Source organism: Mauremys mutica, chromosome 9, assembly GCF_020497125.1.
Source record: "Mauremys mutica isolate MM-2020 ecotype Southern chromosome 9, ASM2049712v1, whole genome shotgun sequence".
NCBI classification, from domain to species: domain Eukaryota; kingdom Metazoa; phylum Chordata; order Testudines; family Geoemydidae; genus Mauremys; species Mauremys mutica.
Genome location: NC_059080.1, coordinates 28,514,458 through 28,529,784, shown reverse-complemented (window position 1 = coordinate 28,529,784; position 15,327 = coordinate 28,514,458). Strand labels below are relative to the sequence as shown.

The following is a 15,327-nucleotide window of genomic DNA, read 5'->3' as shown; positions in this document are numbered from 1 at the left end:
TATCTTTGCCACATGAGACTGTAAATATGGTAGGGCAGGACCTTATTCTCTTTAATGTCTGTATAGCACCCATAAAATATATTCAAATAATAGTGAGTGTTGATTTGCAGAACATAAAACCACAGATTTGCTCATTTCTACTTGTGTATAAACTTTGTCCAATATGGTCTCTGAATTTTCACTAAATATAAGTTATTTAGACTTAGAGAGAATGCGAAAGAGGAAAGGACTATGACCTTCCAATTTATTGCTGAGCAAGCCCACGCTGAGATTTAGAGAGCATTAGTGCCAACCAGCACAGAGCAAACAGCATAAAAGACAGGAACTTGTGATGAGAGACAAACACAGCCCAAACAAAACAAATTGCTGATTTTGCATATTAATTCTCATAATACAAAGCTCTGCTCCAAACACAAGCAAAAACTGTCAAAAAAAGTCATGCTGAAATGTTCTCTGAATACCAGGAGTCAATATTGGATTGATAGCAATCCTAGCTATGACTTTAAAAAAGCTTATGTATGTCATGTATATCAGCCAGCATTAGTATTAGACATTCACAAAGGAGCTAGAGCACTGCTCTGCAGTTAAAAATAAAATCAGACATTTCCCAATTTAGACAAGACACCAGGCTGCTGTATGAAGGAGCTGATTGTTCCTTAGACAGCTTTTAAAATGGAACCGGACAATTCTTAGTTTAATTTTTTTCTCCTTTTCCTTCCAAATACATACCTACTCCCTTTTTAGGGACTTTAGGAGTCTCATACATTTTGCATTTAAACAGCCGGGCTTCTATCCAGAAGATTCTGGGGTGGAGCAGTACTGCGATAATCTCTCTTTGATTTGAATACATTTGATTTACTCTGAATTCCAAGAAAGTTATAAAAAGGACAAATAGCCATTCAGGACCATGGGCCAGGTCTGTGTCAGTTGGCAGCACAAAGGGGCCAGAAAACTAGCTAGCACAAAGTAAATAAATCAGTCTGTCTGAAGGAGTTTGAATGAATGCAAAAATAAACATTGCTGGAATAGGGTTTGGGAAAAGGTGTATGTTACACCAGTTAAGGCTGTCTAGATTCCATTCTGAATTCGGTTCAGATTGTCTAGGGATATTAGTGTCATAAACATACAGTTAAGGGTTAATTCCTCTTTTACCTGTAAAGGGTTAAGAAGCTCACATAACCTAGCTGACACCTGACCAAAAGGACCAATAAGGGGGACAAGATACTTTAAAATCTGGAAGGAAAAAAAAGTATGTTGTCTGTTCTGTGTGTGCTTTTGCCAGAGTCAGAGATCCAGAAAACAACCATCTACCCCTTGTTTAAATTAGTGAGTATCTAGATAAGAATGTGGTAAATTTCTTTATTTTTCTCTTTGTCATTTCTTTTGCAAACATAGAAGGAGAATCAAATTGGGTTTTGTGTCACTTTAAGGTTTTCCCAGAGGGAAATCCTCTGTGTTTTGAATCTGTTGTCTGTGAGATCATCTTGCTTTCTAATCTCACAGAGGTATTCCTTTCACCCTTTTTCTTTAATTAAAAGTCTTCTTTTAAGAACCTGATTGATTATTTCTTTTTTTAACATCCAAGGATTTTGGATCAGGGCTCACCAGGAATTGGTGGGGGGAATTTTCTTGAGTCTACCCAGGAAAAAGGGTATAGAGACTTGGGGGAGTGAAATTAGTCAAATCCTGCCAGGAAAGGGGGGATAAGGACTGGGGAAAATTGGGGGAAGGCAGAGTTCCCAAATGGCTCTCCCTCAAACGTTTTGTTAAAACATTTGGTGGTGGCAGTGACTGTTTTGCCTAAGCTGGTAAAAATAAGCTTGTGGGTTATTCATGCAAGTCCCCACATCTGTACCCTAAAGTTCAGAGTTGGGGGGACATCTTGACAATTAGGAACAATGGTCATGTTTTTATTCCTAAATATAATATACGTCCTAAGAGAAACTAAAAGTGAAAGGAAAATTGCATCTAGAAAAGCCATCCAGCATGGGGAGAAAAGCAGCATTTTGACAGTTACGCTGCTTTACAGAACCTTCCAGAGTCATAAGCTGCGTCAGCAACTAAGCCATCAGCAACAGTAGAATAATTACATTAAAGGAGGTAGACTAAGATCAATGCACAAGAAAACAGCTCTCAAACTTGGCCCCTACAGCTGTCAAGCATGCTTTTTATGCATATTGTATCAGGCTGCAGCCTTGGAACCCAAGACAGATGACAAGTAAGGAGCATTAGGCACAACTAGAGGCATATTTAAATGTTAGTGGAATAGAGGTGGTCTGTCCCCTTCAAGGGCAGAAGAAACTAGGTGTCAGTCAACTCATGGCATGACCCTTTAAGGTTCTAGGAGTTTTGGGGTACTTGAGGGCCTAGTGAATGGCAGAGGCAGATACTGGGAAAGAAGGAATTAGTATTTGGGGAAAATTCATGCTCTGGTTTCTTTAAAGTCCCAGGAACTCTTGTAGAACAGGGTGGGAGCAAAGCTGGCACAAATCCTAGGAAGGAAGGCTGCATATAGGCTGCATCTTCCCTCATAAGAGAGAGACGCTAGCAGGAGAAGGACTGCTTCACGCTGAGCTTTCCCAATGCAAGGATGGAAGGACTGAATTTTAAAAAATGGCCAGCTGAGAGATGCTGATTTAAGACTGCAGCTGGCCTGAATTAGCAGAGCCCCAGAAGGAAGGTTGAGGGAATCCTGATCCTAGGAGAAGAAATTTGTGTGGCTTATAGCACACAGGGCCCAGAAGGAGGGCTGTGGAATTCTTGAATACAACTCTGAATTACTACACAGGTCCAGAAGGAGGCTGTGGGACTCTAGAATTTAGGCTGTCTGAATTAGCACACAGGATCCCATCAGAAGGGGCAACAGAACTTTGTACATGGAGTCATATACCAGATACGGACTGGTTACAGAGAGATACATCAGATGTGTTTCCCTTAAGATCCTTTAATGAACTGCCAGGTATAGCTGTTGTATACTCAAATAAGGTATTCAGTGTTGCTTGAAGCTGTGTTGGTCCCAGGATACTAGAGACCCAAGGTGGATGAGGTAATATCTTTTATTGGACCAACTTCTATTGATGAGACAGAAAAGCTTTTTAGCTACACAGAGCTCTTCTTCAGGTCCAGGAAAGGTATTCAGGGAGTCACAGCTAAACTATCTGTTCAACCTTGTATTTAGCTGTGACACACTTTCTGTAGCTCAGAAGCTTGTCTTGCTCACCAACAGAAATTGGTTCAATACAAGTTCAGTATGGACCAGTCAGTTAAGTGTCTCTGAATTGTACTGATTTTCTAATTACAACATGTGAATGCCTAATAATTTGGTCATTTGGCTGTCCATTTAGTTACAAAAACAGGCTGTGATTGGTTTGGAATCCTTGAGTCATCTTCTTGTTCTGAATCCACCATCTGTAGAGTTTGCTCTGCTGATTGTTCTTTCTGAGGAACAAACTGTAGATGTGATGGTTTCCATTGAACTCTCCCCTGTCTGTCTCAATTACATATGATCTGGGTCATGAATTCTTTTTCTTTACAACACCTGGAGTTCTCCATCCTTTTTCTCCATCCTGTTGGACACAAACACTGTCACATATTCTAGACCTGTCAGTTCTCTAACTGAGTGATGTCTGTTGTCCAAGTTTTTGTAAGCTCTTATTGCCTTTTTATCTGATTTGGCTACTCTCTTCATGTCTGGACACTTAGAGATAGATTATTTTCCAAAGATGGAACAGTAGTTCTGAATTGTCTTCCCATTTGGAGTTGGGCTAGGCTATATCCAGTAACTGATATTAGTGATCTGTAACTCAGAATAGGAAAGAAAGGATCTTCTTGATGTAGGACTTTCTTAGCTATCTGTACAGCTCTCTCAGCCTCTTCTGTGGGCTGCTAATAATACGACCAAAATCATATTTAGTTTGGAATGACAAATTTCACTGCAGTGAATTGTGGTCCGTTGTCCTTTACTAGTTGTTCTGGAATGGTAGAAATGGCAAAAGTGCACTTCAGTTTCTCGATAACACTGGGAGACATATTATGTCTTTCAGATTCGTTATTTCTATATACCTGGAAAAATAGTTCACTACAACCAGGTAATGATGTCCTCTGAATTCACATAAATCTGCAGCTAATCTTTTCCAAGGTCTGTCTGGTAGAGGTTTTGTTATTAAAGAATCTTTATGTTGGGTTGGTCTGATATGTCTTCATGTGAACATTGCAGATCTTTTATTCTTTATGTCCTTGCTGATGCCCAGCCACCACACTGACTGGTTAGCCTGTTAATGGCATTTAGTTAGTTTCACTTTCTTAGTTTCCTTTAGATACTTGGGACAGTTTGTCCAAATGTAATTTAGAACTTCTTGAAGTTGTGTATCTGTCATGGTTGCTTGTTGTAACTGATGCAGTCTCTTTTCTGACACTGGTCTATGCACACCTTTCCATCATCTTCGAGTGGATTTTGGGAAATTCCGTTAGCCAAAGGAAGTGCTAAACTGACAACATTTATCACAATCTTTGGAATATTTTGCTTCTGAAGATTACCTTTGGGGTTTACCAGTGCACCTGAAATTTTCCAAAGAAAGATGGTAGAACTGTTAATAAACTCAAATGGAGTTGTAGTTTTCATGGATGATATTTTGATAAAAGGATCATCAACCAAAGAACACAACAAACCCCCTAACATTTAATCAGTCAGTCTGGACTGAAGCTACATAAAGATAAGTATGTTTTCTGTCTACACCAAATTGAGTTTTTTGGGACAGACAACAAAACTACATGGAATCAGTCCTACTTCTGAGAAAGTAAAAGCAATTCAGGAGTTGAAAGCATCAACAAATATACTAGAACTGAGACATGTACTGGGCTGGTAAATTATCTTTCTATAGTGACAAAACCACTGAATGAACTATTAAAGTCCAACACATTGTGGCTATGGGGCCACATCAAGAAATTGACTTCAAGGAGAAAATAACCTCAACAGCTCTAATTCTCAAGTACTGTGATGTGAGCAAACCCACAATGGTAACCTTAAGTGTAAGCAGCTATAGTCTAGGTGGAATATTGCTGCAACAAGGATCTGAGTGGAAGCCAATTACATTTTGCTCTTGCATGCTCACAGAAACAGAAAAACTATATGCACAGTTTGAAAATGAGTGCCTGGCAAGTGTATGGGCATGTCATAACTTTTACAGATATCTGTGAAGACTGGATTATTTTATGTCCATTTATCCTTTTCCGTAGAGACTGTCCAGTTTGGTCGATGTACATAGCAGAGGGGTTTAGATATGTGGGCAGAGTTGGCATCGAGGTTTGTTGCATTCGATGCCAACTCTGCCCACATATCTACACCAGCGACACCATCACAGGACCTAACCAGATCAGCCACACCATCACCGGCTCATTCACCTGCACGTCCACCAATGTAATATACGCCATCATATGCCAGCAATGCCCCTCTGCTATGTACATTGGCCAAACTGGACAGTCTCTACGGAAAAGGATAAATGGACATAAATCAGATATTAGGAATGGCAATATACAAAAACCTGTAGGAGAACACTTCAATCTCCCTGGCCACACAATAGCAGATCTTAAGGTGGCCATCCTGCAGCAAAAAAACTTCAGGACCAGACTTCAAAGAGAAACTGCTGAGCTTCAGTTCATCTGCAAATTTGACACCATCAGCTCAGGATTAAACAAAGACTGTGAATGGCTAGCCAACTACAAAACCAGTTTCTCCTCTCTTGGTTTTCACACCTCAGCTGGTAGAAGAGGGCCTCATCCTCCCTGATTGAACTAACCTCGTTATCTCTAGCCTGCTTCTTGCTTGCTCATATATATACCTGCCCCTGGAAATTTCCATTACATGCATCCGACGAAGTGGGTATTCACCCACGAAAGCTCATGCTCCCAAACGTCTGTTAGTCTATAAGGTGCCACAAGACTCTTTGCTGCTTTCTGTAACTGTTGTTCTTCGAGATGTGTTGCTCATATCTATTCCAGTTAGGTGTGTGTGCACACCGCGTGCACAGAAGTCGGAAACTTTTTCCCTAGTAGTTACCTGATGGGCCAGCTGGGGAGCCCCCTGGAGTGGCGCCGATATGGCGTTCTATATAAGACCCTTCCGGCCCAACCCCACTTCAGTTCCTTCTTGCTGGCTAGTCCGACAGACGGGTAGGTGGGGGGGAATGGAATAGATACGAGCAACACATCTCGAAGAGAACTAAGCAGTTCTTGTAGAACGCTAAAGTCCATCGGAGGTGGACCAGACGTGGACATGCCAGCCACAGTCTCATCAGGGGAGGACGAAGACAACTCCACCAGGAGAGCCGGGACGGAGGTGGCCCCTTGGTCAGCTGTGGGTAGCTCTTCCTGGGCGCCTGGGGTAGCCCCTACCATGGGTGCTGACTACATGGGTTGCTCCGGGTCTGGAGGGGGGCGGCTGAGGGTCGCCTCAGGAGGCCATGTGTCTGAGCATGACGACGGCCGGGCAAACGAGGGGGGGTGCCCTGGGCCTGAGTCGTGGGGATCACCCATAGCCATAGGCTTGTTGCAAGGTTTGAAGCCCTGGGACGGCATGCCCCAGAGCCCCGCAGGGCAGTCGTTGAATGCAAAACTGCCCTCAACTACTAAACTACACTCAACACTACAGTAACACTTAACACTAAGATAACTATCAACAATTGATGTGAGCAATCTCTCGAAGAAGAACCACTCTCTTAGGGAGTGCCCTATCTGACAGAAAGGGTAATTCTTTTCACTGGTGACAATGACAGGGAAATGTCACTCTCTCAACCAAACAAAAATAAAAATCAATATAATGTATTACAAGTTACATATAAATATATATCTATTTATAAATATGCTCAGCACATACCATCTTAAAGGTGTGTGACCCTCACAAGAAAATAATCTCTACCATACTGAAAAGAAAAATACCACAAATACAAAAGTAAATTGGCTTCCAGTATGTTTCAGTAATGTTATTCTAAAGTTCACTGATCATCAATGTTCATCTTTAACAGATACAAATATATTTATAGCTCAGCAACTCTTTTACAATGTATTACATACAATACTTGATTTCTACATAAAAACAGAGTTTCTTATTGTTACAATATCTTGCAATCATATTTAGCAGTAACCATCCTAGGATCTCAAATTGCATTGCAAGCATTAACTAATTAATCCTCACAATACCTTTCAAGGTACTAAGTGATTATACACTTCAATACAAGGTTAAATTAGGGATGACATTTCATTTTGTAGATGCTTTCATCTTCTACCAAGGTCTTTTCAGGCAGTTTCATAATATTTTAGTATTTCTGTAAGTTGCAGGTAGGAATCTCTCCAAGAGACTTTAGGTAGAGACTAATAAGTGAAAGTGGCATCTATTTCCCCATCCACTACAATTTTTTAAAATAATTTTCACACACAATCTTGTGGGTTTAAAGTAGATAATGTATTAAAAAAAATCTTGCAACTTGATCCTGAACATTTAATAATACTAACTTCCAGTTACTATTCAAAGCAAAAGCATATTTCTAACACCTTTTGGTCCCAAACAGGTCATAGAATGACTGTGAGTTGATAAATAATATAGTGATACAATTTGTTAATCCAGTCAACTTCTGAAGACCAAAGCAATCAAACATACCATGAGTGGGTGTCTTTTCTCTTCTCCGAACTCCTGTAGTTCTGCCTCTCTCATACTCAGAGCCCATTGGATGGCCCTCATCTTCAATTAATGTGTAATACTTCCCACTTTCATGCTCCAGAAAGTAGCTAGGTGACTCGGAGCCTTTCATTCCAGACTTTCCATATTTGCTGATGTCATCACAAGACATTATTCCAATTTCATCCCTAAAAATATTGACATAAAAATAATCCAAAGAGATATAGGGAAAAGGATCATTTAATGATGAAGACCTAAAGTGGACCTACCACTTCCCACTCTGTTCTAAACAATGGTGCATCATTATTAGGATATAATTTATTATGTGAAAGAGAAATTTGATATTTTGCACTATTTGGCAGTAACTGAAAAAGAAAGTGAATGTACCTGCAGCCAAAATAGAAAGCAGTGCTGAGCATTTTTTTCAGTTTTCTTTAAAATAATTAGCTGAAATGAATTATTTTGCTTTCAGTGTTTAGCAGACTTACGGGACAAGTAATACTCATTTTTACAAAACATAGTATAGGCATTGACTATAATCATAAAAGAAAAAACACTGTTTCCAATATAAATTCCTAATGTGCTGATCATCAAAGACTCTGTGCTTAAATTTTACACCAAGTTAAAGAGGCAACAAATCTCAACATTGTCACTGTGCAATAAGAATAGTTTTTTACCCTACATTAACTGTGTTTCTCCAAGATCTTGCAGTCTGTGAATCCCACTAAAGATCTGCAGGAGCCTTGAAAACCCGAGATCAAATTCTTTTGAACAGCAGGGTCTGTTGTGGCATGCAACGTGTACATCCTCACGCTCATATGAGAGGGCATAAAGAGTGGAGTGATGCAACCCTTCCTCAGGTCCCTCACAATTCCTGTGACAGCTGAGGATTCAGAGAGTGGGGATGGATGGTGGATCAAGGGATTCACGCAGACATCATCTTGGATAATCACTGTTACTGTAGGTTAAGTAATAGTTCTTTCTTCTTCAAGTATATGTCAGTGTGGATCCTACTGTAGGTGACTGGCAAGTAGTGTCCCCTCTGGATGATGGGTGAGGAGTTTCAGCTGCATTAGTCAAACAGATATTATAGTACCACCCTCCTGAACTTGGCATCTACCCTGGTGGTAAGTCCACTGCATAGTGCAGTGGTCCCTGAGCTGGGCAGCACAGAGGAATGTTTTGGGCTGGGTGCAGTGGGGTTCTGTTGATGTAAGCCTCTGAAAACACCCAGCATATGTAACTTCTGTAGATACAAGGTTGCAGAGTGGCCTGCAAGTCTTTTAGCAAATGGAATGTTCCTTGAGTTCTGCTACTAAAGAACTCCATCCTTCAAAGGGCAGATGCTGTATGGTGATACGTGAGGGCTAAGTGGTGAGGATCTGCCACAGCCCCTTTGCCAGCTTGAGTGTGCCCTACTTTACTGAGAGGGCAAACCAGGCTGGGGTTGTGGAGATCAGTACACTAAGGTGCTTGTGAGATCTTTCTTGGATCACCTGGGTTTCAGTGGCCTGGGTCTCCACAATCTGCAACAGGAGGGCATGGAAAGCCTTAAAGTTGCTGTCAGTGTTGGAGCCATGACTTCATTTGGGGATGATCATGATTCCTGAGATGCAGACAAAGATTAATGCTGTCCCTCCATTGCCACCTGCTTCTGGATGCTGACATCTGGCTCTAGTGTGGGTGGCCTGGCTATTGATGCTGCAAAGTGGGATGTCCCCCCGCTTCTTGATGTATGCAAAGGGGGGGAGGATCTGTTCTGGAACATATACTATGCTGGTCCCCAGTATGGCCAATAGGACTGAAGTGGCATGCTGTAAGTGTATTTGCCCAGTTGAGGTTGGCTGACTCAAGGCCATTCACATTTTGCCTAAGGTGGGTCCCAGAATGAGTGGCTTCCGGAATCCTCCCTGAGGTCACTCTCCAATGATAGCATAGAGGGATCTTTACTTGACACCAACAAAAACAAGTAGATTAGGGAGGGGAAGGAAGAGTAAGTTTCCTCAACTGGTATGGCCGTAGAGGGGAGTAGTTCCATTGCCAGGTGGTGCTGGTGCTAGCTGCAGTTCTGGTATGATAGATGTCCCTGGTTCCTCTGTTGAGGTACAGCTCAAACTGTTGACAGGCTCAGCAGTGAGGTCAGTACTGGATCTTTTTACCTGCATGGTTGGCTTCCCTCTTCTGACTCATAAGAGATCGAGCCTTTGTATTTGCAGGAGTGGCATTTAGAATCCTTGTTGAGTAGTCCAGTGTGGTGCTTGGAGCCATGTTTATGCTTCATCTGGCCTTGCCTCTCAGAGACACCCTACATAGTCAGGGGTGCAGCCGCTGGACCTGTTGAGCCAAGGATGCTGGTGCCAAGATTGTTGGGGTTGAAGTTGTCAGTGCTGAGGTTATTGATGCTGATGTTGTTGGTACTTTCTTCTTCCTGGACTCTGAGGTGTGGGGTCTTCCTGAAGGACAACTGGTCAATGATGATTTTTTTTCTTCATTCTGGCTCTTAGTGTTTCCTCAGGGTCAGAACAGGTATAACTTGAGCTGAGCATCCCTGGGCTTTGAATCCTTGAGGAGATCTGTCTGGGAGGTGGCTCTCTCCCAAGCAGAAAAAGTATTACCTATGTCTATCTCTGAGATGAATGAGGCTGTCACAGGATGGGCAGGGACTGAACCTTAGCTTAGGCTATGTATACACTGCAAACCAGGGGTATGTTTCCCTTGCTTGTGTTCATATACTCATGCTAGCTCTCACTGAGCTAGCATGAGTATAAAAAGAAGCATAATTACGGTAGCATGGGTAGTGGTAGTGGAGGCCCATCTGAGCCATATGGAGTACAAATCCACAGGAAACTGGTGGGTTTTCCTTGACACAACTCAGCCCTGCCTTCTCTGCTGCACCTGTGGTACCACAGCTACACTGCTATTTATACTCATGCCAGTTTCATAAGAGGAACCACAACCCTAGCTTGTTGTGAAGACATAGACTTAGAGTCTGCTATGAGACATGGTGGTTGGTGAGAAGTGCCTCAGCTGTTGTCTAAGGGCTTGCTGATGAGTTTTCTTTTTTTCCCCTTTCTTTCTTTTAAATGTCCAATTTGGAAGGGTTGAGAATTTGAAGTTCTTCACAGTTTTTTGTGAAAAATACAGGTTTTGAAGCTCACAAGAGAGTAGTGGGTTGGACATTCATTAGGTTCTATCTTGCTGCCTTGGGCGGTAACATGGAACTGAGGGATGGTCGTGGCTGCTCTGCCCATTAAGCCTTCGCATGGAAGAGCAAGGAGGCACAGGGCACATGTGAGACCTGGACAGACACTGCTATTCAGAAGATACCAATTTCTACATGCATGTGTCCTTGCAGTGGGATTCTTACTGACACATACCCTAAAACTTGTTCCAGTGGAAGGAGAGGGGCTTGGAGAAAGGGAATTGGTCTCTCGATTTCATGTTGAGGTTTTGAAAACTCAAAAACCTCAATTAACTACTGAAACTACTAGGTTTCACCTTGTATCAGGTTAAAAGTGCACAAAGCTGCTGAGTCTTGCAAAACTTTCTCCCAAAACCAAGCCTGGCCCTGCTCAATTCCAAATGGACCACCTCCTCACAACACAGGTTTCTCATGTCCACTCCACACCCTCCAACAACTTCAGAGTTAACTTAACACTCTCATGCTTCTCACTCTTCTGCCCTAGCTGGGTGACCTACTCCTAATATTCTATCTTCTGGGAGAGCATCAAAGTAAAGCTTTGGTTTTTACAATCCATAGAAAACCTCTGCAGAACATCATATTTCCTTCCTAGTGCAATTCAGAAACAGTGGGATCCTAAACACTGAAAGTTTATCTTTCTGCTAATGACTGAGCTGGCTTCTAACTCATTCTAGAGCTGAGAGATGCCTTAGAAGGCACTGGTACTATCTGAAGATATTTCCTTTGGAGGGGGAAAGGGAGATTTCCCCTTCCTGGTCCCCTGGAAACAAAAGATGAGGAATTATATCAGCTGGTCATCCCTGAAAAGTCAGAAAGGGATTATCTGGTTGCCTCCTTAAAGGTGGCAGACAGGGGTAGAGGGACTACTACATCACTACTAGAAGTGCAAGCCTCTGAATAAGATAGAAGTAGTCTCACCAAAGTCAATGAAACTTCTCACATGATTAAAGTTATGCACCTGCTCAAGTGTTTTGCTGAATCATGGTCTAAAACAGGTTTTAGTGTCATCACCCAGACAGCTGTTTAAGTGGAAACAAAAGGTGCTATGACATTATTAAAAACAAAAGTCACTCAGAATTTTGGTATCCTGGCTAACATATTCCTTCCTCTTAATTCCACTGCACATTAGCTAGCAATCCAGAATAGTGCTAAACTTTCATGGCTGCATAGAGAACGATAGTTATGATATTTTCTACACATAGCCACTCTGTTACAGCTTTTTATTTTAATTAAATGCCTTGTACAACATCTTGAAATATTTGATTATACATAAAGTGGAAGGGAAGAAAAAAATTGTTTCTGTTTTCTAGTCTGAAGCAATTGACCTGTAAAATATTGCCTGAATATGCTCAGATTCATTGGGAGATTTACCTTGGGCCATAAAGTCCTGACATGGGAGAGAGGATGAAAATGTCCTGAAGAGCAGAGCTGTCAATTTTTGAGGACATGCCCATTGTGCTGGTTGGTGTTGTGGAGCTGCTTGTTGGACTGGTTGGAATCACAGGCTTGAAAGACAAACAAACAAATTAAAAATGTAACTCACCATTTCCATGCTACATTTCAGCAGTGCTCTAACAAAGCTAAACTGTGTTTTCCTAGAGGGGATCACCATTCTCTTGGCTGCTCTCTTTTTTGGATTAGCCATAATTACAGCTTCTTGCAAAAGAGATGTTTATTGAAATTTCCCCCTGCTTTTGTAAGCATTGCAAGGCCAAAGTTATTTGGTGGAAGAGGCTGAACTAAAGCAAACATATCTGTATTAGTGTTAAAGATGTCATATGGAAAGTTTAAAAAAGCATAACTCAATAAAATATGATCTTTAAACTTCAAAACAATAAGCAACAGATTAGAGAATACTTAGAACACTGGGGTATGTTAAACCCACCCGATGCTGGACTGCAGGATAGCCATTATTAAAATGAACGTAAAGTTGCACGTGGTTTATGTTCTCCAACTGACCCCCTCCCCACTACTGATTAGGGCGGCCACTGGTGTATGCCCAGAACTCTGGACATTCTGGTACTTCTGAAAATGGCATCGGCCCTCCCCTGTCTTCATGACCCCGCCCTTGCTGTCATGATCTTGCACGCATGGTTCATGCAAGGTCACACCAGTGGTGTGGTCTTCAAAATGGCAGCCTCCACCCTACGAGGCGATATCAGACAAAACCAAATCCAGTTTTATACCAGTGCTGGACAGGGGACAAACCTTGGGGGGGGGGGGGAAAGAACAGGACAGTCCGGCTTAGAACTGGAGGAATGGCCTATCTATTACTAATTCAAGCAGATATTTCTGCACTTTCAATAGCTCTCCTCTGTATTCCTGTGGGAACACAACACCCATAAGTTTAATGTATAGTATTTATTCCCTGCTAAAAGGTGTGGAGTTGCTCCAAAAGTTGGGATTTGTCAGTGGGAATGGAATTAATTATATACAGAAGCTAGTTGTTTCCAAATAGGATTTTCTCTTGGCTGTATCTGAAGAGGGAATTTCTATAGGGTATCCCAGGCTTTAATTGTATTTAATTATAGACTGTACAATACAGATGCTATATGGAAGAGTTCAGAACCATAATATTGGGGGAGGGGGAGAGAAGACTTCTTACTGCTCCTACCTCTCCCTTTGGGACATAACTACAGGATTCCTATGAAAACCGGATCTTTGGCCCATCCACTCCAGCTGCTGCTTATTCCTCATCTGAAAGCATAATCTTGTTTGTGACATTTGTGGCTCCATACCAACTGATTGTGAGGCCACAATTAATGAAATATAAATTAATCTGAGGAATAAGCAAAAACACCACCAGCACACATCTTATTTAAAAAAAAAGTGAAGTTCATCCCTGGTTGGAAGAATAGTACCACATAATGTTCTGAATGGGGTCTCTGTGGGAGGTCAACTGTCTGCATGCCCATATAGGGCACTGCACGCTTCCTACATGACACAGAAATGGGCTCAGCACCACCCCTGCATAGACTGATGCACAGAGGCCATTTAGCAGTCCCAGGGCATTTCAAGACGAGCCAGAGAAGGATCCCTGGATTTGTGTTTATGTTGATCCAGTGGCCTCTGTATCCCAGGGCTGGGGAGACGGATTACACCTTCCTTACCACTCTTCACTGTGTCTGCATAGAGCCCAGACAGTTGGGCTCTAGGTGGATGGAATCAATTTCATCCAAAGATACTTTTTTCATGCAAATATTTTTATTACAATATAAAACGGGAAGAGAAATACAGGCATTATATAGATCTGTAAACTATCTAGATGTGTCACGACACAGAACTTTCCAGAAAGGACTTTAGGGCTCAGGAGACTGGTAATGGAATACACACCAGTCACTTATGTGGTCATTCATTAGTTCACGGCTAACCCAGATCACTAGTGATTGTTATTGCTAGCAGATTCCTGCTTTGAGTAATCTGTTGATGGTTTCACTTCAGTTGCTAGTGGACAGATTTGTGCATAACTAAAACCACCATCATAATTGATAATTTCTCTGCTGATACTGCCAAAAAGGTGTAAGAATTCACCAGCCTGGACACTGAACTACCCTCTCCCCCCTAAAAGAATGGCCCCTCCAGTTTAGTGTTCAGGAATACTGGTGGTATACTCTAAAAAACACTGACTACGATTGTTCATATTAGTCTTTATGTAGACAGACAGAGGATGTCAGCATTCTTCTTGTCAGTTATCTCTCCAAAAGTTAATTTAGAGCAATGCTGGAGATGGGATGGGAATTAAAAAAATTAATGTGGAACCTGCAGTCTTTAAATTTGTAATTTTTCTGTTTCTAATTTTAGCTTTTCTAGGACTATGTTATTTTTTATGTTTATTAATACTTTTTATTATTTTTTAGGCTTAGGACATCTGGCTACTTACACGACTTGCCCCTGTTTCACATACACTGATAACAGATGATGCAAAATGATTTAACACAGGCAAAAATGTAACATGAAGCCAGCAAACACAGTAAACTACAAAGCTCTTGTCTAATACAATTTGACTCATATTAGAACATGGACATATAGGAATGAACAAACAATATGATGTTAAATAATGGGCTGATCATATTACAAACATCTATGCAAAGGTCCCGCTCACAGCTGTGACATTATTCAGCTGATGTTGTGATATAAGTCACTATTTGAGAAACCAAGCTAGATTTTTTTATTCACAATATGAAAAGGTACAGGTTACCACCAGTCACAGTAATCAGCAATGACTTGTCTCCTCACATCTGCTTTGGGAGCCACACCCTGCAATAATATTACTAACAGGATGGTATGATTACAAGTAGTTAGAATGAGCTAATCATGCTGAATTGAGATATTATGTTAATGTCCTAACCTTACATGACATCTGCAGTAGAAGCATCAAAGATTGATCCATTGATACTCTGTGGGTGTTGCTAGAGGTAATTAATTAATAAAAAAGGAAGAAAGAAGGGCTATGGAA

At 41.5% G+C, this 15,327-nt stretch overlaps 1 protein-coding gene across 1 annotated transcript in view; it reads right to left on the bottom strand.

Moving 5' to 3' along the window:
- Nucleotides 1–15,327, bottom strand: part of LOC123377890 (connector enhancer of kinase suppressor of ras 2-like) — a 474,233-nt gene that overhangs the window by 159,557 nt on the left and 299,349 nt on the right. Inside the window, exons 10-11 of the mRNA XM_045031225.1 lie at nucleotides 12,243–12,376; nucleotides 7,652–7,857 (exon numbers count right to left, since the gene is read on the bottom strand). Coding sequence (XP_044887160.1) covers nucleotides 7,652–7,857; nucleotides 12,243–12,376 — 340 coding nt within the window. The remainder of the gene's footprint in view (nucleotides 1–7,651; nucleotides 7,858–12,242; nucleotides 12,377–15,327) is intronic.